The 25,675-nt window shown below is 33.3% G+C and overlaps 4 protein-coding genes and 1 long non-coding RNA gene across 10 annotated transcripts; 3 read left to right on the top strand and 2 right to left on the bottom strand.

The window, feature by feature from the left end:
- The first annotated feature begins 2,482 nt into the window (after positions 1 to 2,482).
- Positions 2,483 to 8,282, top strand: LOC123218179 (DNA replication licensing factor MCM6). Of its 4 annotated transcripts, none has more exons than XR_006502635.1 (18): positions 2,483 to 2,784; positions 2,881 to 3,006; positions 3,159 to 3,321; positions 3,424 to 3,617; positions 3,721 to 3,916; positions 4,017 to 4,094; positions 4,478 to 4,707; positions 4,811 to 4,925; positions 5,265 to 5,339; positions 5,416 to 5,556; positions 5,666 to 5,869; positions 5,968 to 6,129; positions 6,216 to 6,271; positions 6,361 to 6,506; positions 6,594 to 6,719; positions 6,860 to 6,990; positions 7,094 to 7,316; positions 7,938 to 8,282. XR_006502635.1 is itself a non-coding variant. In XM_044639457.1 (17 exons), the coding sequence occupies exons 1-17, from the start codon at positions 2,564 to 2,566 to the stop codon at positions 7,226 to 7,228; spliced, it is 2,499 nt and encodes an 832-aa protein (XP_044495392.1). In that variant the 5' UTR covers positions 2,483 to 2,563; the 3' UTR covers positions 7,229 to 7,508. The 4 variants fall into 4 exon arrangements, 1 of the variants encoding a protein (XP_044495392.1); XR_006502636.1 differs by having other exon boundaries at positions 7,888 to 8,282; XR_006502637.1 differs by lacking the exon at positions 7,938 to 8,282 and adding an exon at positions 7,556 to 7,821.
- Positions 8,283 to 11,497: 3,215 nt separating this feature from the next.
- LOC123219470 (plasma membrane-associated cation-binding protein 1-like) lies at positions 11,498 to 13,368 on the top strand. The gene is made up of 5 exons (XM_044641455.1): positions 11,498 to 11,658; positions 11,760 to 11,881; positions 11,984 to 12,073; positions 12,185 to 12,269; positions 12,870 to 13,368. The coding sequence occupies exons 2-5, from the start codon at positions 11,771 to 11,773 to the stop codon at positions 13,154 to 13,156; spliced, it is 573 nt and encodes a 190-aa protein (XP_044497390.1). The 5' UTR covers positions 11,498 to 11,658; positions 11,760 to 11,770; the 3' UTR covers positions 13,157 to 13,368.
- An 848-nt stretch (positions 13,369 to 14,216) lies between these two features.
- On the top strand, positions 14,217 to 15,210 carry LOC123219775. Its single transcript, XR_006502906.1, has 3 exons — positions 14,217 to 14,461; positions 14,557 to 14,708; positions 14,797 to 15,210. It is a non-coding gene; the product is annotated as an uncharacterized LOC123219775 (long non-coding RNA).
- On the bottom strand, positions 15,176 to 18,466 carry LOC123219774 (methyltransferase N6AMT1). 3 transcript variants are annotated; one of them, XM_044641758.1, is made up of 3 exons: positions 18,316 to 18,466; positions 16,144 to 16,949; positions 15,176 to 15,593 (listed from the first exon to the last, which is right to left on the bottom strand). In XM_044641758.1, exon 2 carries the CDS (start codon positions 16,938 to 16,940, stop codon positions 16,170 to 16,172), a length of 771 nt encoding a protein of 256 aa, XP_044497693.1. In that variant the 5' UTR covers positions 16,941 to 16,949; positions 18,316 to 18,466; the 3' UTR covers positions 15,176 to 15,593; positions 16,144 to 16,169. The 3 variants fall into 3 exon arrangements, with proteins under 3 accessions (XP_044497693.1, XP_044497692.1, XP_044497691.1); XM_044641757.1 differs by lacking the exon at positions 15,176 to 15,593 and adding an exon at positions 15,688 to 16,050; XM_044641756.1 differs by lacking the exon at positions 15,176 to 15,593 and having other exon boundaries at positions 15,688 to 16,949.
- A 2,397-nt stretch (positions 18,467 to 20,863) lies between these two features.
- LOC123218043 (leucine-rich repeat receptor-like serine/threonine-protein kinase BAM3) lies at positions 20,864 to 24,983 on the bottom strand. Its single transcript, XM_044639241.1, has 2 exons — positions 22,207 to 24,983; positions 20,864 to 21,420 (listed from the first exon to the last, which is right to left on the bottom strand). Exons 1-2 carry the CDS (start codon positions 24,830 to 24,832, stop codon positions 21,083 to 21,085), a joined length of 2,964 nt encoding a protein of 987 aa, XP_044495176.1. The 5' UTR covers positions 24,833 to 24,983; the 3' UTR covers positions 20,864 to 21,082.
- Between the last annotated feature and the right edge of the window lie 692 nt (positions 24,984 to 25,675).

Genomic DNA, 25,675 nt, shown 5'->3' with positions numbered 1-25,675 from the left:
ATTGCCCCGAAAACTTTATTAATTACTTTTTACCATTATCGTTTGTGATGATTAGTGTCACGTTAGTTATTGTGATTCCAACTAAAATTACATTAAAATGATGTGATTCTATTTGAAATCACATTAAAATGATATAATTTTAAAATAATATAAATAAATTAAAATAACGTTATTTTGATTTGATTTTAGTACGTTTTTAAATTTAGAACTTATTAGAGTTAGAGTCATTGTTTTGATTGTTTTCAATGAAAGATAGGGATGTAAGCGATGAATTTTAATGTTGCTAAGAGAAAATATAATTTGTTTGTACTTTAACATTTATATATTTTATAAATGGGCGAAAATACACTTTGACCATTAAAATTAATACTTTGTTTGGATAAAAGCAAAAAAAATGTCATTTTTTAACATTAAAATATGGAAACTTCTTGTTTTAGTATAATTCGTGTTAAAAATAGTTGTTTTGTTTACATTTATATTACTAATTCGATAAGGTTAGGGAAAGTATGAGATACACTATATTACTAATATTATAAAATTATCACTGTAACAATGCACAATTCAATCGTTTTAGTAATGGTATTCAATATGAGTGAATATAACTTGAGCTGGTTCAGATTTGGTTTGAATGAGCTGAACATGAGTTATGGTTGCCCTAAATTTGCTTGATTGAGTTATTGAAAAGTTGTCAGCAAAGTCATCTTCTTCGATGATTTTTCTTTGTTTTAAATAAATCTTCTTTTTGATTATTTTTGACCACCTTTCTATTTTTTTATGACTTTCTAACAACTTCTTCAGTTGTCTAACATGGGGTGTCGATAAAAAGATATATGATGAATTTTAGGTTGGATTTTTTTCAAAGTTAAAGAAAATATTTGTGAAGAGGTGTGTGGCTAAGTTTCATATCATTGAAAGATGTATGCCTATTAATAACCAAACAATTGAAAAAGCATAATTACTTAATTAATTGTTAAATTTACGAACCCCATGATTCAATTTTTGTTTCTAATTTTTATCTCTAATTATTATGCTCATTTTGAAAATTTTTTGGCATGATGTATATATAAAGGGGTTTAAATTGACAACAAAAATGAATAAAAAATCTTTAGAGATCTTCCTTCTTTAATATTTTGTCTCAAAATTGCATTTGGTGGGTGTTTGATTCTGAAAAAGCATTGCATTCTACTCTTAGAAATTTTGCTCAACAAAACCAAATCACTTGTAAACAATGTTTTTAAAACTAAATTGATAGTCAAATCAGTTATCTCATTGGTTTACAGTTCAACCTTTTCGACTAATCAGTTTCAGTTTAACCACTATTATTGAATCAATAACTATAAACGGTTGAATTAATATTTCATCACAATATACAATTATTTAATTAGTTAATATGAGTGTCATTTATCAAATATTTTCAAATTCATCATTATAAAAGACCAACACAACTTTAAATCTGTTTATTTATATTGATAATACAATGCACAATAATAGAGTACAAATAAATCACATAAATTATATTTAATTCATCATAAGTTCCTGATTCCAAATTTTAATAATACAAACCTATTTGTATTTAACATCAAGTATGTACAAAAATTCTTATAGACTGAAATTTTTATATCACTTATATTACAGGGTTTAACCCATTTTTTAATTAGTCAACAATTACATGAAAACCATATTGGGTTATATACTGGTTGTTGGTTGAATTAGTTGATCTAGTCAAAATTTCGAAACACTACTTGCAAATAATGTATATTAGTCCATCTAGGGGTGCATTTGAGTTGAGTCGATCTTGAACAAGAACTATTTCTAACTTGGCTCGAAAGTAGAATGGTTAGCTCAAAACGAAACTCAACTTGTTTGGCTAATAAACAATAATGATAGAGAAGAAGATAACAAATTATCAGAAAAAAAAGAAGAATTATCAATAAGACATGTTTAGTGTGATGAGGCTTCGATTTCAAGTTTCAGTTTAAATTTGATTCGTTTGAATCGAACAACAATCTAAACTAAAACCTATTTAGATCACATCCACCTCTAAGCCTACCCAATCTGTTTGTACATGAAATGAAGGTGATGGTTTGTTTTTTTTTTCACACCCCCCCCCCCTTGCCTCGCGGCAATCCTTATTATAATTCAATAAATTACATTTATCACTAGTTTATTATGAGGATAATTTTATTAGTATTGCCCATGACTTGCTTTCTTATTTTCTTTAATTTTTGTTACGATAAAAAAATTGAAAAAGGTAGAAAATTATTTTTTACTATTGAAAATATATTTAATTTTAAATTATCAATAATAAAAATCATGTTTACTAATTACTTTGAATTTATATTGGCTAAGGCTTCGGCCCAAAAATATGTCCAGGTCAAGAGGGCCAATTAAATAAAGAACAGGCCCACCTCGAACCCATCAATATTTTGGCGCGAAAGCTATGGTGATTTTCGCGCCAAAAAGAGACCCACAACAGTGAATCGATGCTTCCTGCCATACCCAACTAAAATTAGGGCATTCTATCCACCGAGAGAGTGATTGAAGCTCTGAAACAAACGAAAAAATGGAGGCTTTTGGTGGGTACTTAGTCGACGAGAAAGCCATAAGAGTGGAGAACATTTTCTTGGACTTTCTCAAGAGCTTTAAATTGGATGGAGAAGTTTATTACGAAGCCGAAATTGAAGCCATGCGAGCCAACGAATCAACCACCATGTTCATCGATTTCTCTCACGTTATGCGCTTCAATGATGTTCTGCAGAAGGCGATCGCCAACGAGTACTTGAGGTTCTTGTTTCTCCCTTTTTTTTTTTTCAGCCATTTAATCGATTTGGGTTTGCGATATGATTGTGGTTCTGATCATCCCATCTGTGATTAATACAGATTTGAGCCGTATTTGAAGAACGCCTGTAAGAGGTTTGTCACGGAGCAAAACCCGACTTTCATTTCGGATGATAATCCGAACAAAGATATAAATGTAGCCTTTTTCAACATCCCTTTTTTGAAACGGTACGTTTCACTGATTATTGCATAATTTAGGGTTTAATTGTTGATTGTAGAGTGTTATTATTTTGTAAATTTGATGAATTTGATTAAATTTATGAAAGTATGAACATTTTGGATAAGAGTGTGTAAGGGTTCTTGTGTGTGATGAAGGACAGATTGAGAGAGTTGACTACAGCTGAAATTGGGAAACTGGTGTCAGTAACCGGTGTTGTAACCCGCACTAGTGAGGTTCGGCCTGAGCTTCTACAAGGGACTTTCCGGTGCTTGGATTGTGGAGGGGTCATTAAGCACGTTGAGCAGCAATTCAAGTACACTGAGGTTGGTGTGGATGTGGAAGTTTAATGTTTTGATTGTGTAAATTAGTATTGTTTACCAGAATGTGGTAGTGATTGCATTTTTCTTGAATTTGATTGGTTTCAGCCTACTATTTGTGTGAATGCAACGTGTTCAAATAGAAATAAATGGGCATTACTTCGTCAGGAAAGTAAGTTTGCCGATTGGCAGAGGGTAAGGATGCAGGAGACTTCCAAAGAGATTCCGGCTGGATCTTTACCTAGGTCATTGGATGTTATTCTCCGTCATGACATTGTTGAACAGGCTAGGGCTGGAGACACGTAAGATCATCAAGTCCATTGGATCTGTGCATTTAGTCAATCTAAAAGATATGTTTCTTTTAATAGAAGTTAATTTTAACTGTGCGTTTTTGTGAAAACGCAGGGTCATTTTCACTGGTACCGTGGTTGCCATACCTGATATAATGGCATTGGCCTCTCCTGGGGAGAGGGCAGAATGTCGTCGAGAAGCTAACCAGCGCAAGAATTCTGCCGTTGGACATGATGGTGTGAGGGGTCTTCGAGCATTGGGAGTGAGAGACCTCTCCTATCGCATGGCCTTTATTGCTAATTCTGTTCAGGTTGGTTAATAGTTTAGTTTGTCATAAGAAACTATCTCATTTAAATTTTGTGATGAATAAGTCTGGTTAATCTATCCATCATGATTGCTTCATTGTCTAGATTGCTGATGGTCGGAGGGATATTGACATACGAAATAGAAAGAAGGATGCTGATGAAGACGAACAATATCAATTCATGGTCTGTTCAAGATGCAATATCTCTATTATTTTCACTTTTTTTTCTATCTGCTTGAACCGTGATTGTGAGAGTTTTCATTAATAGTTCATTTTCGTATTATATCTATTTTTATATAACCATTTCCTAACTCATTGTGCAGAATTTTGACGATTACTTTTGTTTGGGCTTAATTGTAACATAATTTCCTTCTAATCTTCTCCCATTTAACCTGCTCTAAGTAAATATGTAATTTGTTGATCAGAATTTGCGTATAAGCTGTGGATCTTATAGCAATCATAAGTCTCATGGTTTGCATACTGTTTTTGCCATTCTTAATATTTGTAGAAATCTCCTTATGGGGAGAAACAATTTATAATACAGCTCCGCTTGATTTCAATTAACAGACAGAAGAGATAGATGAAATCCAAAGAATGAGAAATGTGCCAGATTTCTTCAATAAGATTGTTGATAGCATTGCTCCAACTGTCTTTGGTCACCAAGATATCAAGCGAGCCATCCTGCTCATGCTCTTGGGAGGTGTCCACAAGTTGACTCATGAAGGCATCAACCTTAGAGGAGATATAAATGTTTGTATAGTTGGAGATCCCAGCTGTGCCAAATCTCAGTTCCTCAAGTATGACAAGCGCTCTATTTCCTTATTTCATTTTCTGTTTTCCATTTTCAGATCCTTTTATTTATACTGCTTCAAGCATTTAAAATGATTGATTTACTTGCAGGTACACTTCTGGTATAGTTCCTAGATCTGTCTACACCTCAGGCAAGTCCTCTTCTGCTGCAGGTTTGACTGCAACTGTGGCCAAAGAACCAGAAACTGGGGAATTCTGTATAGAGGTAACTTTTGGGATTTGTTTCTAATTTGTTCACTCAGAAGATTTTTCACATTTGTGCAGTCCTAGGTAGTCATGACATTTGCTGTAGGCATGGAAATGACACCATACTTTATTGTCTTCATAGTTATAAACAACCTAATATGTTAATGTTTTACCTTTGAACGAACAAATGTTGGTTCATGCATGACCAGGCAAGAAACATTGCCATTTCAGGCAAATTATTTACATTTGTAAGGTTATAAATTTTCATTTACAATCATTTAAAGGGCTGTGGACTAGAAATTTGGAGTCAAGTTTCAGAAGCATGTTTAAGTTTGCTGATAAATTTCTGCCTATTTAGGCTGGTGCACTGATGCTTGCTGACAATGGCATTTGTTGCATTGATGAATTTGACAAGATGGACATTAGGGACCAGGTAATTTTCATATATTATTAGTGGTGGCCCTTAACCCATGATATTCATAATCACTAATAAAAATATGATTGTCAAGGTTGCAATTCATGAAGCCATGGAACAGCAGACAATAAGCATTACAAAAGCAGGGATACAGGCGACGCTTAATGCTCGAACATCAATACTAGCTGCAGCTAACCCTACTGGGGGCCGTTATGATAAGTCTAAACCACTTAAGGTAAGAAAATTCTTTATACTGAAGCTATGCAATTGATTCCCTCTTCTTTAGCTACAATTTGGTGTCTTTTAAGTGGACTAATTAGCTTTTGATATTTTTTCTTTCCCAGTACAATGTTGCCCTTGCTCCTGCTATTCTTTCAAGATTTGATCTGGTATATGTGATGATTGATGACCCAGATGATCAAACTGACTATCACATTGCCCACCACATTGTCAGAGTTCATCAGAAGCGTGAAAATGCACTTGCTCCTGCATTCACTACTGCACAACTGAAGCGATACATTGCATATGCAAAAACTTTGAAACCAAAGGTATGCTTTCTAATCTTTACAGGGCCAGGATTTTTTTTCACTTGGAAAAAGAAAAAGATTTCTGTCATTATACTTATAACCTAAATGATGTAATTCAGTTAAGCATGGAAGCCAGGAAGTTGTTGGTGGACTCTTATGTTGCTCTGCGTAGGGGCGATACAGCTCCAGGTGGTAGAGTTGCATATCGCATGACGGTTAGGCAGCTGGAGGCATTGATCAGGTTGTCTGAGGCCATTGCTCGAAGTCATTTAGAAACTCAGGTGCACTGTTTTTAGTGAATTATCCTTTCTTGTTTTGTCATGGTCATGCATTTCCACCTTATACTCAAAGAGGTTAACTGTCACAGGTACAACCACGTCATGTTAAAGTTGCAGTAAGACTACTGAAAACATCTATAATCAGGCAAGAGAACTGCAAAATTATGCCAAATTTCTTTTGTCTCCTCTCAATGTAATTCTAACCAGAATGTATAATATTAATTTTGCATGCAGTGTGGAGTCAAGTGAGATTGATCTGTCTGAGTTTCAAGAAGAGAACGGTGATAATGGTAATGCTGGTGATAATGGAAACGATCCAATCGGTAATGGTGATACTCAACCGACCAACAGGACTGCTGAACCACCTTCAGGAAATGCTGGTGTGATTTTATCACTAATGTCATTCTAATCTTTTTCTCTCCATGAATAAATTCAACTGAAGAAAATTTTGGGTTATAACTGTGCAGAAAATGGACCAAGCTTATCAAACCGACAAGGGAAAACACTTGTGATAAGTGATGAATATTTTCAGAGGATCACCCAAGCCCTTGTCATGCGCCTTAGACAGCATGAAGAAACTGTAGTCCAACAAGGTAAACTGCATGTTGATTTTGATAGCACATATAATGATTAACCATGAAAGCCTAATCCAGCCATTAATGATCTATGATTTTTTGTCTATTAATCATTATATTTGTTTCAAGAAACCTTGTAATGTTTTCGCCATCTGCAGGAACTGGCCTTGCTGGAATGAGGCAGAAGGACTTGATAAAATGGTATATTGACCAACAGAATGAGAAAAATACCTACAGTACTATGGAGGAAGTTAAGAAGGAAATTACCAAAATCAAAGCTATTATTGAGGTACTACAACACTTTGAATCCTATGAATTATTTCTGAACAATGACATTTGAAGATAACATCATTACTCGAGTTGTTTAACAATAACAATTGCCTTTAATGCAGAGCTTGATACGAAGGGAAGGTCACCTAATAGTGGTAGATGATGGCAGACAAGCAGCTGTCGATGGTGAATCTGAAAGACGTCCATCTAGAGATGACAGAATTCTAGCTGTGGCTCCAAACTATGTCATTGATTGAAGTTGAAATACATTGACAAGAACCTTTAATGTAGCTGGATGTAACTTAGTCATCTGTTCCAAAGCAAGTCGGCATTACAGTAAGAAAGGTAAAATCATATTCATGGCATGAAACCTGGATCTCCAGATTATTATAGTCGAAAAACCTGCATTGAAACATGTTTTAAAACAATTCAACCTAAAAATTTCTTCCGCATGTTTTCCCTTGTATGTAATTTAACTAACTGGTCTAGGTTGTAATATACAAATCTCCATGGAATTTCATTGAGTTCATTTTAGCACTGGTGGGTACACTTAATTCCTTCGCTTGTCCATCTGTCAATATCAGTCGAAGATGTTACTGAACATTCATTCGAAATGTAAGGAACAAGACAAGCTGCCAGCCAGCCAGCAGTAGTACATGAAACATGACTAAGTTATTTGATGTTGGGTTGGATTGAAAAACCAGTCACTGTCCCCACCTACCCTTCTAACATGACACAAATATAACATAGTAAACTATGAGATACTCTGTACAGTGAGTTATCTGTCTGGCCCTTATCTGGCATTGCTTGCAAATTCAAGCTTTTTGTAATCATCCCCATGTGCTTACTACGTTGCTCTGATTATTGCTTTGAAATTTTCAAGTTGGTAGAGCTTATTTTGAGTAATGACGTTCAGTTTTTAGGGCACCTGAAGAAAGTCTTCTTACTGTCAATTCCATTCCACAGATGGGCTGTCAATTTCTGTTCTAGTTGGATTTGTCCCACCAATTGAAGGCTTCGTGGAAAAGATTTACGTTCATTACTAGTATTGGTCATCATCACAATAAGCCCCCTCAAATTTGCCTAGATATAAGAATGTTGGACATGTTTGTGACTATGGGTAGGGATGGATTCGAGTTAGGAAGATTACATGTTGATTGTCAACTCCATTTGATTAGGTTTTGTATAGTTGAATTTGAGTTTTAGAGTGTTCAGATTATCAAATTTGTTAGCCTAGAAGAGTTTATTGTGATTCGGTCTAATGATATTATTTTTTAGTAAGATACATAAAAATGATGTTGTTTTATTTGATTTTAGTTTGACTATCCCTCGAATTAAACTCGAGTTGGTTTGAGGGAATTTGAAATTGGATGTTACCCATTCCAAAAAATTGTTTACAAAATTTTCATCCATTGAAATGAATTTATCTCTTACGCTGGGGCATCACATGGTACCTTACCTTTTATGGGAATTTTGAGATACAGCTTCAAATGTCTTGGAAGTAAAGAAAACCTTGGGTAGGCATGTGAAATTGGCCCTTAAAATCTTATGGAATTTTTTTTTTTTCAATAATCAAGGACCTTGCTTGTATTTAATAGACGGGTAAATTTAGATATAGTAATCAAACTTATAATCATTAGATCAAGTAGGTTAATGTTTTATAAATGTGATAAAAACTCAAATTCAAATATTTACTTTAAAAGTTTTAATGTTTTATCAGTTTTGTTAACCTTTGAAATAAGTTTTTTATATTAATTAAGATTTAAATGAACCTTGGTTCTTGGTCCTGCCTGGCTTATTATTTATGGAGAAATATTTCATATACTAGCAGGTATATACTCATGGATAATGTGTATAATCTAATTGATTAATTATTTATTTTATTTTTAATTACAAATTATCAAAATACAGACTGAAATATCAATTTTTAGTACATAAAGACTTGTTTTTATTTAATTATTTATATTTTCTTATTGTAAATTTGAAACTGAAGAACCTATCAAAGTTTGTAAATTAATTTAAATTTCCATTTGTCGTAGGGAACTTGTCATTGAAGACCAATGATTAGTTTTAATGAAATTCTTTGGTAGGAAAAATCATCCGAGTTGGATGATAAGCACAATTAAACTTTCATGTGTCATTATCAATAGTGTTGTGCACTCAAACTCTTAAGTTATGTCATCTTCTCATTCATTCTAAAGCAATTGACTTCGACTTCCATTTTAAAATGACACTTTTACCCTCATCGACTAAGCTTGCTACCAATGTATATCTTCAAAAGGAAAAAAAAAAATTATTGATTTAAATATATTATCAACTTTTAAACACTTTACAAAAAAAAAAGTTGATCAATCTGTCTTTTTTAAGAGTTTGTAATGTTATTAAAATATGTTTATTGATATTTTTAACAATTGCGAGTATAAAAAAAAATGACCCTATTATAAATAATTTAAACACCAAATCAATGGTAATATTATAATAAAAAATTAATAAAAATTGATAAAAATAACTAGATAAAATATTGTCAAAACTTTTGATCCCTAAGAGGGAATTTCCCCAAATCATGATATTGGGTTAATGTTGCCATCTCATTCACTATTCAACTTTGGATAAGGAGGCATCTTTGAATTGAAAAGTGAAATAAATAATAAATAAATAAATTTATTGTGATTTGGATAAATAATTATTTATTTTTCTATATAAGAAAATAATGAAGGAAAATAGTAAATGAAATTAGAGTAATATAATATATATAAATAAATTGATATGTAATTATATGATAATTTAATTATTTATTTTATTTCTAATATAAAATTATTAATTATATAATGACATGTTAATTTCTTTGTATTAATTAAGTAAATAAGCATAAAAAAAGGATTAATACTAATTAATCTTATAATTTTTGTCTGCAACTCTTTGTTTTGGTCAAACACAAGTCAAGAGTGAAACATTCCATGTGGATGCAAGCTAAGAGTTTATGTTGTTTAACGGATAATATCGTTATGATATATATTAATTAAAATATAATTTTAGTTTTTTCTAATTAAACTTATTTAGGCTCACAAGTATAACACGTCAAACATTCTTAAATTTGAATTTAAACTCAAATAAAAAATAACTTGTTTTATATTCAATTTAAATTGATTTAAATTTAATTTTATATATAATCGAATGGAGCCTGAGATGGGAGGGAATGACGTCCTACAAAAGGAATTTTCGAATATTTTCTATTTTAAAATAAAATAAATAAATATGTTTGGTAATCGAGGAGTTGATTGTGGTTGAACCAGCGAAGCCATGTGAGCAAGGCAAAAGAGACACACAAGACGTAGATCTGTCAAAGATCAACATCAGCACACGAGATACATCACAGAGATGAGAATTCAAGAGGCCCCACTCTTCTACTGCCACCTTGGAATGAGGTGATTGCCAGCTGTCATCTCCCACCATCTTTGTCTTTTTCCTATTTTGGCCTAGGAATATTCCACTTATTTACAACTCCAACCTCGATTCTAAAATCCTATCTTTTCAACCTTATATTCAAGATTCATTTGGACGACTATACCCTCCCCTCCAAATACTGATATACAGATTCAAATTCTTTATAATTAAATAATAAATTATTACATTAGCTTGCTAAAAAATTATAATTTTATGATTTATGAAAATTCAAATTCTAATAAGGTAATAATATTTGTAATTGATATTTCGTACTCACATTAATAAATTTATATTATGATATTTAAATCAAACTGATTGATTCAATCATTTTAATTGAGATTTGATAGATAATCGAATCCAGATATATTTTTAAAGTAATACGAATCACGGTTTAATCACCTTTGAACCCAAGTTTCGACAATTATAGAGCATACAATACGCCACAAGGTCACAATTCTATTTGATTACACATCATTCGATTTTTTTTATTTAATTTGTTTTAATTAGAAAAATGAAAATTTTTTCCATCAAACCACAAGTCTATCTCATTATACGAGCAATGTTATGTGTACATATTTTAGGTATATAATGTAAGTATATTGATAACATGTTATTATGTGATTAAATATTATTTTATTTTTAATTTAAAATTATCTAATCACTTGATGATATATTATCTTTGTACTTAAATTATGTATAAAAAATATGTACATATATTGTTATTGTTAAACATAATATTTATACATGGTAGAAGTGATGATGTTATATCATGTGGTATAATAGAAATTCTCAAATAAACTATAAATTAGGGATGATTTCAATTTGAATTGAATTTAAAACTAATTTGAACTTAGATTAAATTTATAATGTTTAACTTGAATTTATTCAAACTGATAAACAATATTATTAAAAGATAATTGATATAACGAATAATATTATCAACAAGACGAAGAATGTCACCGTTGATGTAGTAATACCGCCTCATTCCATATGAAGCAATTTGAATCGGATCTGCCCATGCTATAAATAGATAAGGGTTTGGTGGTATAATTGGTAAATAAGATTGGAAGGAAGGGGTACTTAAAAGTGAACATGTCTATATGATGAAGCCATCTTCATAAGCTTGATGAGGCCATAAATTTGGATGGGCGGTTGGCTCGAACGACGGTTTTTCTGAGGTCGACTTTGATCGAAGCTTTTGTAGACGACGACACAACGCAAGCTTCCAACACTCTGAATAATTGTAAGTTCATCATCATCATCATCACCTTCTTCTTCTTCTTCTTCTTCTTCTTCTTCTTCTTCACCTTTCTCACCATTATTCACCACTTGCTGCTTCTATAGGTTAAACAGATATGGGGTACTGGACATCCAAGGTTCTTCCAAAGATCAAAAAGGTTTTCGATAAAAATGGAACCAAGAAAGCTGCTGCAGCTGAAGCCATCAAGTCCTTCGATGATTCAAAGGTTTTTCTTTTCATCCATGATAGCTTCTGCAGCTGAAATCATCAAATATTTTTTAAGTTATTGTTTTTTTTCTGATTGTTGTTTGAACATTGATATGTACAGGAAGACATTAATAAGGAGTTTGAAGAGAAGAAAGCTGAGCTCCAGCCTAAAGTGATTGAAATCTATGAAGCTTCTTCCACTGAAATCAAGGTCTGTTCAGAACGTCTGCAACTCAGAATTTTGATCATAACGTCTATACCTGAGGATTTTCATGTGTTTTGCTGGCTCTTTCTCCTTACTTTTTGCTTCTAAACTGTGCAGACTCTTGTTAAAGAACCAAAGGAAGCAGGCTTGAAGAAGCACTCCACTTTGGTAGTCAAGTTTCTTGAAGAGCTAGCAAAAATTGGTATGAAAAATTATTGTTGAAAGCGGTTCTATTACACTTTTCAGTTGGATTCGATCCGAGATTTGGTTAGAAGAATCTAACTCGAATTAGAGTTTCAACTCAATACCGTGGTTTGTTTGTCTTTCCAACAAGACTTTATGATCCTCTGAGGATATTATTCATCCATGGGCAATCTTCCAATGGTAGTGTATACTAGTTTAAATGAACTTAAGCTACCCCGAATTTAGCTTGGCACGAATTCAATCCACTCCTAGGAGCTGGATGAACCGACTGGCTAGCCACAACTCACCAACCCAATTGACATTTGTCTTACATGCATAGGCTAGCCTGTCATAACAGGGTTTAGCTCTCTTTTCTAGTCCATAGGTTTTACTTGACTTTTACCTCGGGGCCTAACTTCTTTTTGGTCTTGTCCATGGACCCAAATCATCTGAGACTAATTGTTAAAATGACTTGAGTCGATTTAACTGGACACCAAAACATAATCTGTGTACCTTTGACAATTATGTATTTTGAGTTTATATTTTAACTACGAAGTTGGTTGATTTAAAGTTGATGAACTGATTGAATTTGGTTTGATTAATGTAATGGAATATACAGAGTTTCCAGGATCGAAGCCTGTGGCGGAAGCAACATCCAAGTACGGAGCAGCCGTAGTTCCGGGGCCGGTGTTCTTTCTCTTCGAAAAAGTTTCGACGTTTATTGTCACCGAAGAGAAAACAGAAGGGCCAGCAGCAGCAGCAGAAGGCGAAGAAACAAGCGAAGTTAAAGGGAAAGAGATAGTTGTTGAAGAAGAGAAGAAAGAAGAAGAAGTCACAGTTGTTGCAGAGAAAACTACTGAAACTGAAGCTGCTGCAAAGGAGGAACCTGAGCCACCAAAACCTTGAAAAACCTGAAAAAGAAGAAGAACAAGTAATATTCAGAGGCAGCATGTGAAGTATTTTTTGTGATTTTTATATTTTTAAGGGAAAAATGAAGGATGTAATTGTTATTCTTTATTGTTATGGTTTTATTGATTTGGAATTTGCCCTTTTGTAATTTTTGGAATATATTGTGTAATGTTTGCGTTTAAATGTGAAAAAAGTTAGTTGTAATATTATTTATAGGCCAAAAGACTAATTCCCACCCAAAGTTTAGCTGCCTCCAAACACACACCCACAAGGTTTCAAAAACCCTAATACCTGTTAATTTAAAAAACCTAAAAATTTATATCATTTCTCCATTTTAATTTAAAAACTAACAATTTTTTTTACTTAAAGTTTAAAAAATTATATTTTTTTCTCTAATTTTTTTCTCCTTCTTCAGCAATGGTCTTCATTCCAGCCAACAATCAGCTTTCACCAATTTTTTTTATTGTTAGATGCTAACGCTCGGTGACTATCTCCATGGCCAGATGAGGACGAAGATGTTTTCGTCTTAAGTAGAGATAAGGACATCGTCTTCGTCTCTTCAAACAAGACAAAAACTATTCATCTTCGTTCAACCACTAAAACAATCAATCTTTGATTGTGTGACGCTGATATATTATCTCTATGGTCAGCCGAAGACAAATTATCTTCATCTAGCCTGAAGTTTGTTTTGTCTTTTTGTCGAATGAAGATGATACATATTAATATGTTTAATCTAAATCTTTCTCTTGAAATTATACCAAGTGAATATTGAGATGAAAGTCAATTAATAAAAATATATCATTATACAATTTAGTGTTATTTTATCTTAATAAAAAATAATTGAATTACATAGTATCACATCACCAATGATACTTATATATATATATATATATATATATATAAAATCTCATTGGAAAGAATAGTGTACGTTACATTTTCCCCCTTAGGCAAAATTCAAACTTTTCTTTGAAGGTTTTTACTTCTTTTGCAAATTATAACTTTTGTTAGAAAATAATTAATGATAAAAAAGTATAAAGTTAATTATAGCTTCCCCAAACCCTAAATTAAAAATAAACGTTGGCCGAAATCGCATACAAAAAGGTGGGATTGGCATCGTTACAATACAACTTGAAATGTTGGATGTGGAAAGAATTTTGATGGTTGCTTATAGCTTTTAGCCTTTAAACATGAAGATATTTCCAATATATCTTATTTTATTTTCCCTTCATCCTGTGAACATCCCGTGCTAATGTACTTCTAGGAGAAAAAGACAAGAAAAGGATGAAGCAAAGGCACAGCCATGTAAGTTGTTCATGCTAACATAGCTAGGGATTTAGCAGATCAATTTTTATCAAGGTTAAGTTAAACTGTCTTCTGCTGTATGACATCATTTGCAGGCATGAACCAATGTCATAATTGTTCAACATAACTTGAGCATTATATATTCAGCATGCAGCAGGCCTTCATCTGAGATTTTCAAATGTTTTCAGCTTACTTAAGTTGATAGTCAATTGGAGAAGCTCAGAGAATCAATAGTTCAGAAGTGTAGGTTGGTCAAACAACCTAGTTTTACTGCAATTTCTACTTCATTTTATATTTTTGTTCAATCAATGCTAACTGCAGATGCCTGACTGCAGAAAAATGTCAACCGAAGAGAAGAAAAAACTTGGGGTAGCTCTTACTCGATTGACCTCGAATGATCTTAGTAAGGCATTGGAGATTGTTGCTGAGAGTGACCCTAACTTCCAAGCAACTGCCCAAGAAGTGGATCTAAACATTGATGCTCAGTTGAACATTCCCAGTGAAGAAAAATGCTGTCAGTAACATTCAGATTCAATTTTTATAATTAATCCTTTGTCCATATCCACACGGAGTGAGACAACGTGGTGGAAAGGTTTTTTCACAAGATGCACTAAGAGTTGCATGCAAGAGTTCTGGAGACACGGGAGGCAACAACAACACCATCGATGAAAACAATGACAGCAACAGGAACAAAAAGAATAATAACAAGAACAGTGCCAAACAAAGAAGAAGATCAGCGATACACTAAGAAGTCCTCGAATGCATGAGTAATCCTCATTGCACTTGAAGATATGGTTCAAGTGCTGAAAGTTACACATAATCTTGTACAGATTTTGTTACATCATTTTGGCCTTGTAAGTGTCCTCTTAAAGAGCTTTTGACCTATCTGTTAGACATTAATGCTATCATATATATTCTTCTACATATGCTTCAAAACTTATTTTTGCAGCGCCTTAAAAGCTCTTTGTACCACACTGTCTACTTTATCAGATGCACCAAAGTGAGAAACATGAAGTTAAGAACATACTGGAAAAGAGAGGGCAAGTAATGGCCATGATTAATGTAACAAGGTCTTTATTGTCTTCAGATTCAGAGACTGGCTCTTGGTTGTATATGCAACATATAGAAGGTGCTAAAAGCATCAAAATGAGATCAATGATCCATTATGATACACAAACGCGTACAGATACAGTACATGAGATGCACATGCAAATCAGAGAGTGAAGTTGACAATACTATATGCCATTTAGTTCTGATGTACTATCAACTGTCTATATATAAATAAGTAGTAGGTATTGGAATCAAGGGCACCAAAATTAAACAAATAAAGAAAAGTAATCACCAGACAAGCCAACTATAAATAAGGTTGATCAATGGTGATACTATAAGTTGATATAAGATCAATGGCCTATTGCTATTCCAAGAACCCGAACAAGGCACATGCCCAGATGAAAGACCAGGTTCATCCAGCAATTTCATGATGCCATTGCTCCTCATCATGACAAAATCATTGCTATTACTGAATCACTGAACTTTCAACTAGTTAGCACAAGGTGGCACCAAATAATCACATGTGTGCTTCCACACTCCTGTAATATCGGTCCAAGAAAATGAATAGTATGAACATTGGACATGAAGACAGAACATGGTGTATATCCAGATTTTGGAGTAAATACACTTACATCTTCATTTCACTGTTGCTTGTACATCAGCTGCTGTTGCTGCTGCTACTTAATTTAAATGAAAATCGCTGAACTTGCGAAAGCAGGGTTTCCATTACTCTGGAAGAAACTGTTTTGTTTGTTGGCACTTCCTTTGTATTCAATGGAAAATCAGAATCCCGCCAGAACTTGATAATGTGCAGATTCTCTTCTTCTGTTGATCTCTGGATAACAATTCTAGAAGCATAACCCTTCGCCCTCATTTGGAGGCATATTTGTGAAGGATTGTTTGTGGTAAGAGTCACCAGGTATAACCAGCCTCTTTCTGATAAGAGTTTTTCAGCAATGGGCAATATCTTATCAATAACGCTCCGGCCATTCTCCCCTCCAGCCCAAGCAGAGGCTATTCCTTCACGACCAACTTCATCTTCAGGTGTTGGTACATACGGTGGATTCACAACCATCACATCAACTGATCTTGCCAGACGCTTTTCCAGTCCTGCTGCAATGTTGGTGTTAATCAACTCTGCATGAACACCATGTGCTTCCAATGTACGGCCGGTGACTTGGACTGCATGAGGGTTTATATCAGTGGCAATATAGTGAACCCCAGAATCTTCCTGTCCCAGCATAAGAGCTAGAGAAGTTATAACATATCCACTACCACAACCCACTTCCATACACAAAGTTGGACGATGCTCTAACAAGTTAACTCGATCAGCTAGAAGTGCATCAACTAGAGCAAAAGAATCATCACATGGTTCATAAACCTCAGGATGTGAATGGACAAGGCGTATTTGAGCAATATTTGAAGACATCTTTTCAACCTGAAGTAAGAAATATCCATGTTATGAGAACTAAATGAGTAAGACACATAGAAAACTTCAACTACAAGAAACCACTTCTAAAAGTTTGACACAGTATTTAGTACAGAAGTTTATTTGGTTTCAGTAAATATTTATCAACAGTAACCGCTAGAGCTCTCCTAGCTATTCAGTGCTTCATCAAATAGTTAAGTTTGCCATCAACTCCGAAAGGAAGAAGAATAATAACTGATTAGTTAGTTTCTAGCTTCAGTTTTAGGTTAATGTGATCATGCTCAGAAGTAAAACTTACAAATTGGCTCACTCCTACAGCCAAAACAAAAATTTCAGCAATAAGAAAGCAGCAACTGAAAATACTACAGAGGATGGATCACACATGTTTCACTGCTTATTTATACAATTCTGTATGCATCTTATAATCAGATTTTGGTGGCTAACTACAGATAGAAATGCACTTTATATGTATATGAAAATGACGAATTGTCATAGGTTGACAATAATATACTTTACACATTCAAGCATCATCAGAACGCTTAAATGTAAAATTTTAAAACTGTCTACTATGTCTTTTCTCTTACAAAAAGCACATTACCTTTCAACTGTTAAACCACTCTTGAGAGACTCTAAAACCACATTTATAGTCAAAAACAAAACACAAATTTGTTGCTTTGCTTCTGATTTCTCAGAAAATCCACACATCCTTCCACAAAATCAATCTCTCTTAGCCCTCTCACAGTAACATTAAGGAAGCAAAGTCATTCCTTAAGGGGTGTTTGTCAAAATAACTTTATGAGAATCCTCTCTAGGAATATAATATGCAATTATTATTCTCCCCAAAAGACTCTAAATTTCAAAGTTTTCCGATACCAAAAATTGTTTTTGACAGCACCTCACGTATCATAAACAAATTTTTATAATTAAATGAATTTAAAAAATGAAACCCTACTAGTGCCAAGTTAAAATGAAGTTATTATTCGCTTCAGAAGGCAGTAAAGTTTCAAGTGTTCCAACATCAAGACTTGTTTTTGGCAACACCCCATATCAAAAGCCAAAACTTTAAAATGAAAAGAATAAAGAAAATTAAAATTTACTCGAGTAAAGTTGAAACGATCTCTTCAAAAGGCGGTTAAATTTCTAAGTATTTCAACATCAAATCTTGGTTTTGGCAACAACCCATATATCAAAACTTGTTCTTGGAAGCAACCCACATATCAAAACTTGATTTGGGCAACAACCCACTTATGAATAACAAATGTTTACAATAAAAATGAATAATACAAATTCAACGTTCAATTTAATCGAACGTTTGACATGCATCAATCAAAAAGCCAAGAGCCGTAAATAAAGACCAGTGTTTCGAATTGTTTACCTGTGCTACGAATCCACGGAGAGTGAAGGTCTTTCAATTTGAGCTGTGTTGCTCAGCACAGAAAACTCGATTTTCAAGTGTGTATAAAAATAAGAATACGAATGTGGTAGGGTACCCCAGGGCAGGGGTAAACCCAATCTCATACCTTCCCATTTTCTAAAATTCAAAGGGGACAAAATTCAATTAAAAATTTTAGGTAAGGTTACGAGTAAATTTATTATTTAATTAAAAAAATTTAAATTAAAATTTTATTATATTTTTTAAATTTAATAATTTAATAATTTGTTATCTAAAATTTTAAAAATAATTTTTTTAAGGTTTTAAAATTGATTTCAGATACATCGATTTTTTAATTGAAGAAAAAAATATAATAAAATTTTAATTTTTAAATTTTTTTTATTAAATAATAATTTCATTTTAATTTTAACTAAAATTTTTAATAATATTTTATTTATAAATAAAATTTTAGATTTTTAAAAATTAAAAGATATAAATTTAGGTTTACACGTAACTTAGTTTAAAACAAGGCTCTGCCCTTTTAATTTCCCTTAAGTTTTGTATTATTTTATGAAAATAGTGAAAGTATTCAATTGGATGAAGATACTTGTAATAGAACCTACATGTTAGTGTGACCAATTGTTTTAACTTAGATTGGGTGTCTGACTTGGTCAAATGCCAGTTTGCCGATCAAGCAACTTGATTGGTCCAAATTAATTGATGACATCAATATTATGTAATTAAAATTATGTTGAGATTAGTATAACAGTTAATTAGTTTAACCCTATAGTTAAATTATAATCTAACATAATTCAGATAATTTAATTTTGAATCAATCTAATATAACGATTAAAATAAGTTTTAAACATAATTAGAATTAAATTTGTCCATAATTTTTTGGTAGACCAGTTTGTACGATTTGAGTTTTAAAATATGAAATGTGAATCGAAATTAACATATCTGTACATTAAGGAATTTTCCTTTCTTTTATTTTTATAAAACAATTTTAAAATACTTGTAAATGACTTTTAATGCAATAAGTTATTTAAAAACCCAAATGGGAAAAAAACATTATTTTTAAATTTTTATTTTGATTAATACAACAAGGACATGAGAGGGGAGTTAAACCGACCTGGGCTTAGGGTTGGATTCGAATCAAGTCTGTTTGAGCTTAAGTTCGATTCGAATAAGCTAGAAACGAGCCAACTCTATATGAGTTCGATTGAACTCGAGCTACTCGTCAAATTTTTTAATTAAAAATTTTGATACAAAATGAGGTCGTTTTGATAAATATGTATTAAAAACGATGTCGTTTTAATATCAAAAAACGAGTCAAATAGAATTCAAATCGAGTTTGAGTTTAACTTTCACGAGCTTGACCTTGAACTCAACTATATATAAATCAAATCAAATTCAAACTCAACTCAATTCGAATCTAACCATACCTGATCTTTCCATTTTTAGCTTAGCCCATGAAAGCACGATTTATTTCAGCACAACATATTACTATAACAGATTGTTTTACGCATTAGAGCTATTTAGACTATCATGAATCTAGTGGCTAATTGGAGCCAATATAATACTATTTAAATTTTAAAAAAAAAATTAATAATATATTTTTAAAAAATGGAAAGACAATAGGTTAAGAATTAAAAAAAAAAAGGAAAAAAAAGAAGAAGATAATCTTATACTTTTAAGAAACCAAAAGACATTAATGAATATTAATACTTTTAAGTTTCCCATGAGATATCAATTAATTATTAAATCTTGTGGTTTTCGTAACCCATTAATTAGTAATATCTTGAAAGTTAGAAGATATTATTAAAAAATAAATAAAAAAATAAAAAAAATACAGAAATTATATAACCCAGTGGGTTAATATGTAAAAATACACGTGTTATCTTATTAACGGCTAACAAAGGTATGATTTAAGAGATTTTAGATTGATTGTGTCATAGACCTCACAATTTTTGTAGGTTAACCCAACTCGCAATACTTGCAATGTAATAAACCTAACCTAGCTTGACTAGTAACATAATAGATCTTATCAAAGTTAATTTGATACGATCCATTACCATTTCAAAAGGTTAATATATATTCAAAATTTGGAAATGAAACAAATAAGGTAGAAAGTGAACATAGTTTTACCATTTAATTAGATAATGATATTTCATTATTATATTCGAATTAGTTATAAATGTAAATAGTTTTATCGAATAAAAATAAAAAAGAAGACTAACATATTACACATTGAATGATATTTTGTTATCAACATTACTTATGAGAATTTTTTTCTCGTTTGAATTTAATATGGGTCAAGCTCTTTCGTAATATTAGTGTTATTGTATTAGTGATTTTTCTTTAATAATTTTTTTGACTATTCAAAAAGTTTAGCTCAATCTTAAATTAATTATTTTAAATTTAAATTTAAATTAAATTTATTTTTTTAGATTTAATTTGAATCAAATTCATCTATATCCCAAAATTAGTCTTCTAAGAAATATCGAAAAAAACAACTTTAAGCCATATAATCGAAATGATGATAAAATAATGAAGCAAAAATAGTACAATTTCATTTATACTTTATAGTACAATTTTTTGCCTGTTCAAAGTTCACTTTTGCCTGCATGCCTGGATAATGACCACCAGAAACACTCCTCGAAACAAAGAGCTGAAAAATACCCTCTTAATTTCAGTTATAACAACAATAAAAACAAAAACAAGAAGACAAAAAACACTAAAAAACAGAACATATTTCTTCTTTTATTGATCATTGCAAGTGAAATGTATTGGGTTGTTTAGCTTGAGCAAGCATTTGAACAACTTCTCTCATGGTTGGCCTCTCCACACTTTGCTCTTGAACACACAACATGGCTACAAAGAACACTTGCATTGCTTCATCTAGTGGGATATTACTTGGTCTTTGATCAAGGATCTTCCCCACTCTTTCTTTCATTGAGTTCGTTTGTGTTTTTGTCCATTGAACTATGTCTAGTCCCTCCTCTCCAAAATCACCAACCGGCCTCCTCCCTGTTATCAACTCTAACAACACCACTCCAAAGCTATACACATCACTTTTTTCATCGACTCTCAATGTATAAGCATACTCTGTAACAACCCAATGGATAAAAATTTTGCATGCATTAGATATACACACGTGTTCAACCAATAAATTTACAATATATCAGAAAAGAAATCATGAATCAGTTCTCTAAAAATGATAATGTAATACAATTTCAGTTATGATTCAATTGGAGACGGATTTAAATTTAAACAGTTGAAATCAAATCTAACCTTTGAGAGAATGTCAAGGAAAAAGGGAAGATAGCCAAGGGTATTCTTTATTAATTTATGTATATTCCCAACTATATTATATACACAACATGTATCTTTTTTCTAGGGTTTAGAAAAAGTATAAAGCTTAGATCCCAATCAGCATATGATTCTCGGGGATACCAATATGCTTTCTATTCATGGGTACATTTTGTTATTGTTATGTGTAATCTAAGTTGATTTTGGGTCAAAAAGTGGTTCGTGATTGCTTAAAAGAACATGGGTTTGAGTGGCAAGACCAAGGGGAAGAGGGAAAAAGTAAAGGCAAGAATTTTCCTGTGTGTTAGTGGAGCCTTTACCCTTTCTGGAACTCCACACCACTCCCCCTGTCACTACTCTAGTCTAAAATAAAGTAAAACTAAATAAATTCGGATCGAAAACGAATCAAACGAAAAAAAAAAACTAGAAATCAAATCTGCCCTTTGGACTCCGTTATAGTGTTACGCCCTATAATGACTCTCAACCAACCTTGCAAAATGTCCCACAAATTCTTGAACTTTTAGTTCACAAATAAAAACAATAGAGCATAGCTGAATTTTAGGTTTGGTGAGTCTAGTGTACCTGGAGCTATATAGCCGTAAGAGCCAGCAATTGCAGACATACACTCTGAATTTCCTGAATCTTGCAAGAACTTTGCAAGGCCAAAATCTGCAACATGAGCCTCAAAATCTGAGTTGAGTAAAATGTTATTTGACTTGACGTCGCGATGAATGATCAGCGGAGAACAATCATGGTGCAAATAACACAGCCCTTTTGCAGCTTCTATGGCAATCTTCAATCTGGTATCCCAATTAAGATATCCCCCTCTTTTGCCATGCAGCACTTCACCTAAACTCCCATTTGGCATGTACTCATAAACAAGCAAATTGGTCACTTTATTGGAACAAAATGCCATCAACCTCACAATGTTCCTGTGCCTAATTCTCCCCAGTGTTTGAATTTCTGCAGAAAGGCCATTATCATGTGATGACCCTTTTGTTATGCCTAATAGTTTTTTGACTGCAACTTGTTCTCCATTTGGCATCACTCCTCTGTACACAATTCCAGCTCCTCCTCTCCCTATCACATTGTTATCCTTCACACATTCCAGGATATCTTCACTTCCGAATTCGAGCTTCTGGAATGCGGTGAGCTTCCATGAATTTGAACCTTTTCTTACCTTTCTTGTCTTGATGATTGCTAGAACTGCAAATACTAAAGAACATGCCAGCAGCCCCAGAGCAAACAGAAGCTTGTATTTTCCAGGAACAAGTGACTTAGTACCATTTTCGCGGTGGAATTGTATTGGAGAATTTGCTGAATAGTTGCAGGGATTCAAGTTGGATCCACAGAGATGAGGATTACCAACAAAAGATGTGGAGTTAAAGAATGAGTACTGTCCAAATTCAGGTATCATACCTGAGAAATTGTTGTGGGAAAAATCTGCAGAAGTTAGACTTTTCATGTAGCCAATTTCCTTGGGGAGACTATCATTCAAGTTGTTCCAAGACACATTGAAATAATTCAATATGTGAATTTGAGTAACCTGAACTGGAATTGGACCTGAGAGCTGATTTTGACTTAGATCTAAGTAAGTTAATTGGACACAATTACCAATCTCAGGCGGAATCCTGCCGGAGAAATTGTTTCCACTCATATCCAAGTGCAACACATTCTTCAACTGCCCTATTTCTGATGGAATTTGTCCTGTTAACTTGTTTCCACTCAGTTGAAGATTCTCCAAGCTAGAGAAATTGCCAATGGAAGTAGGAAGTGACCCTGCTAACCGATTATTCGAGAGATTCAGTCCAGAAAGTTTTGATGGAACCTTGCCGGTTTCTGCAGGAATTCTGCCAGTGAGATAGTTGTTCTGCAGCTCTATGAGTTGCATCTCAGGCAAGTACAGCAAGCCATTTGGAATTGAGCCTGTCAAATAATTTTGCAACAGCCGAACTTTTACCAGAGTGTCACACTGACCCAAATCCTGAGGAAGAGGGCCAAACAAGAAATTGTTGAACAAAATCAAAGTTGTGAGCTTCCTTCCAAGGCAGAGTGATTTAGGGACTAATCCTGTGAGCTTATTGGTCGACAAGTCGAGCACTTTCAGCCTACCATTTTCTCCAAGCTTTGAAGGAATTGCCCCAGTGAAATTATTCTGCCATAGCTGTAAAACTTCCAGGTTACTCAGCCCTGCTATGAAATGAGGAATCTCCCCATGAAATCTATTGGAAAACAGGTGCAAGAGTGTGAGCTGGCGAAGCGACGATAACTCGAGAGGGATTTCTCCAGTTAAGCTATTTTTGGAAAGATCAAGAATCTTCAAGCTACTCAAATTTCCAAGTTGAGGAGGAATTGAACCACTCAGCTCATTGACTTGCAGGAAAAGAGTGTCTAGCTTGTTTAAATTGCCTAACTCTGACGGAATTGGACCCTTTATACTGCAATTGGCAAGGTCTAAATGAACCAAATTGACTAATTTCCCAAACTCAGGTGGGATTCCTCCGTCAAAATCATTGTAATAACCCAAGTAAAGCTGCTGAAGATTTGTTAGGTTTCCAAGCTCTCCTGGAATGGTTCCACTCAAGTCATTTCCACCAAGATGGAGATAAACAACCTGCTTAAGACCTCCATAGCCTGGGGGAATTGTCCCACTGAAGTAATTCCCACCTAAATGAAAGTGTTGCAGCTTTGAGAGTTGTGTGACTCCAACAGGAAGTGAGCCATTGAACTCATTGTTATAAGCATCAAGAACAACAAGCTCCTTCAGCTTAGAGAATTCCCACTTAAGCTCTCCGTTAAACAAGTTGTTGCTTATGTTGAGGACTTGTAGCCCTGAAATCCTGTGAATTTCCTGAGGAAACTCGCCGGAGAAACCGTTATCTGACACCGAAAGATTCACTAGGTCTACAAGCTCAGTGATTACAGGTGACAGAGAGCCAGAAATATTCAAACTAGAAATGTCAAGAGACACAACTGATGTGTTCAAGGCAGCACAACCAATTCTAGGCCAAGAACAAAGAGACCTATAGTTTGACACATTCCATTCATCCAAAGAAGAATCAAAAGACTCAAATCCTTCTTTGAGGGTTGCAAGAATTTCAGCTTGTCTTTTCAGAGAAGGGTTATGTAAAGAAACTGAATTACAACACTGAAATAACAACAGAAGGGAAGAAGAGAAGAAAAACAGTTTCACCACGGAAGCAGCCATCGATGGAAAGGCTTAAGTTTAGAGAGTTTCTGCAGCTTGGAGATGAAGAAGAGGGATCACCATTTTCATACAGATGAAAAAGAGAAAGTTTCCACAATAAACAGCATCCAAGGTCATTTTTATTATCTCTTTGCATACAGATGATCAGTACATTTCGGTTTCATCTTTTGCTTTATAAAAGAAAAAGAGAAAGTGTTTTCATAAAGTGTTTTGCGTTGTGCGTTTGCATGGCGTGGCATGGCATTGCACCATTTTATCAATGCCAGTGCTTGGAATATGGTTCTCCTTTCAAAGCCGACAAATATATTATTTAATAAATGTCCCTCTTGCTTTAGCTTTTGCTTTTTTTATAATATCAGGTTTTGAATCTTCTACAGTTGAGAAGGAAGGATGGATCCTGATCCATTTATATCATGAAGATTTCAAGAACAATATTTAGTAATATTTAAGCTTAAATTTCTCATCTAGAACTCAAAAATTTGCAGGCATTGAAAAGGACAAGCAAACTGATTTATACTAATTATTTTGTTGGTGGTTAGAAGATTCTTTATCTTTCAAATTATATACTTAAAATATTTGTGACATTTTTCTCACCCGGGTAGGGTTGGATTCGATTCGGGAAGAGTATAAACAACGCTGAGCTCTAAATTGACTTAAACTAAAATGAATTAGTTCGAAATTGATAGGTTGAGGTTTCAACATGTTTCGAAAACAATTTAACTTTAGATTCAATCTAAGTTAACTTGAATTCGAATGTTCGGATCGGCTCAAACTTAGTTTCTAGAAATGAAGCTAATCCTTAACTTAAACTTAGTTCATTTGATCCAAGCTCTAATTATTCAG

This window comes from Mangifera indica, chromosome 6, assembly GCF_011075055.1.
Source record: "Mangifera indica cultivar Alphonso chromosome 6, CATAS_Mindica_2.1, whole genome shotgun sequence".
Taxonomy (NCBI): Eukaryota; Viridiplantae; Streptophyta; class Magnoliopsida; order Sapindales; family Anacardiaceae; genus Mangifera; species Mangifera indica.
This window is presented reverse-complemented; position numbering and strand designations above follow the sequence as displayed.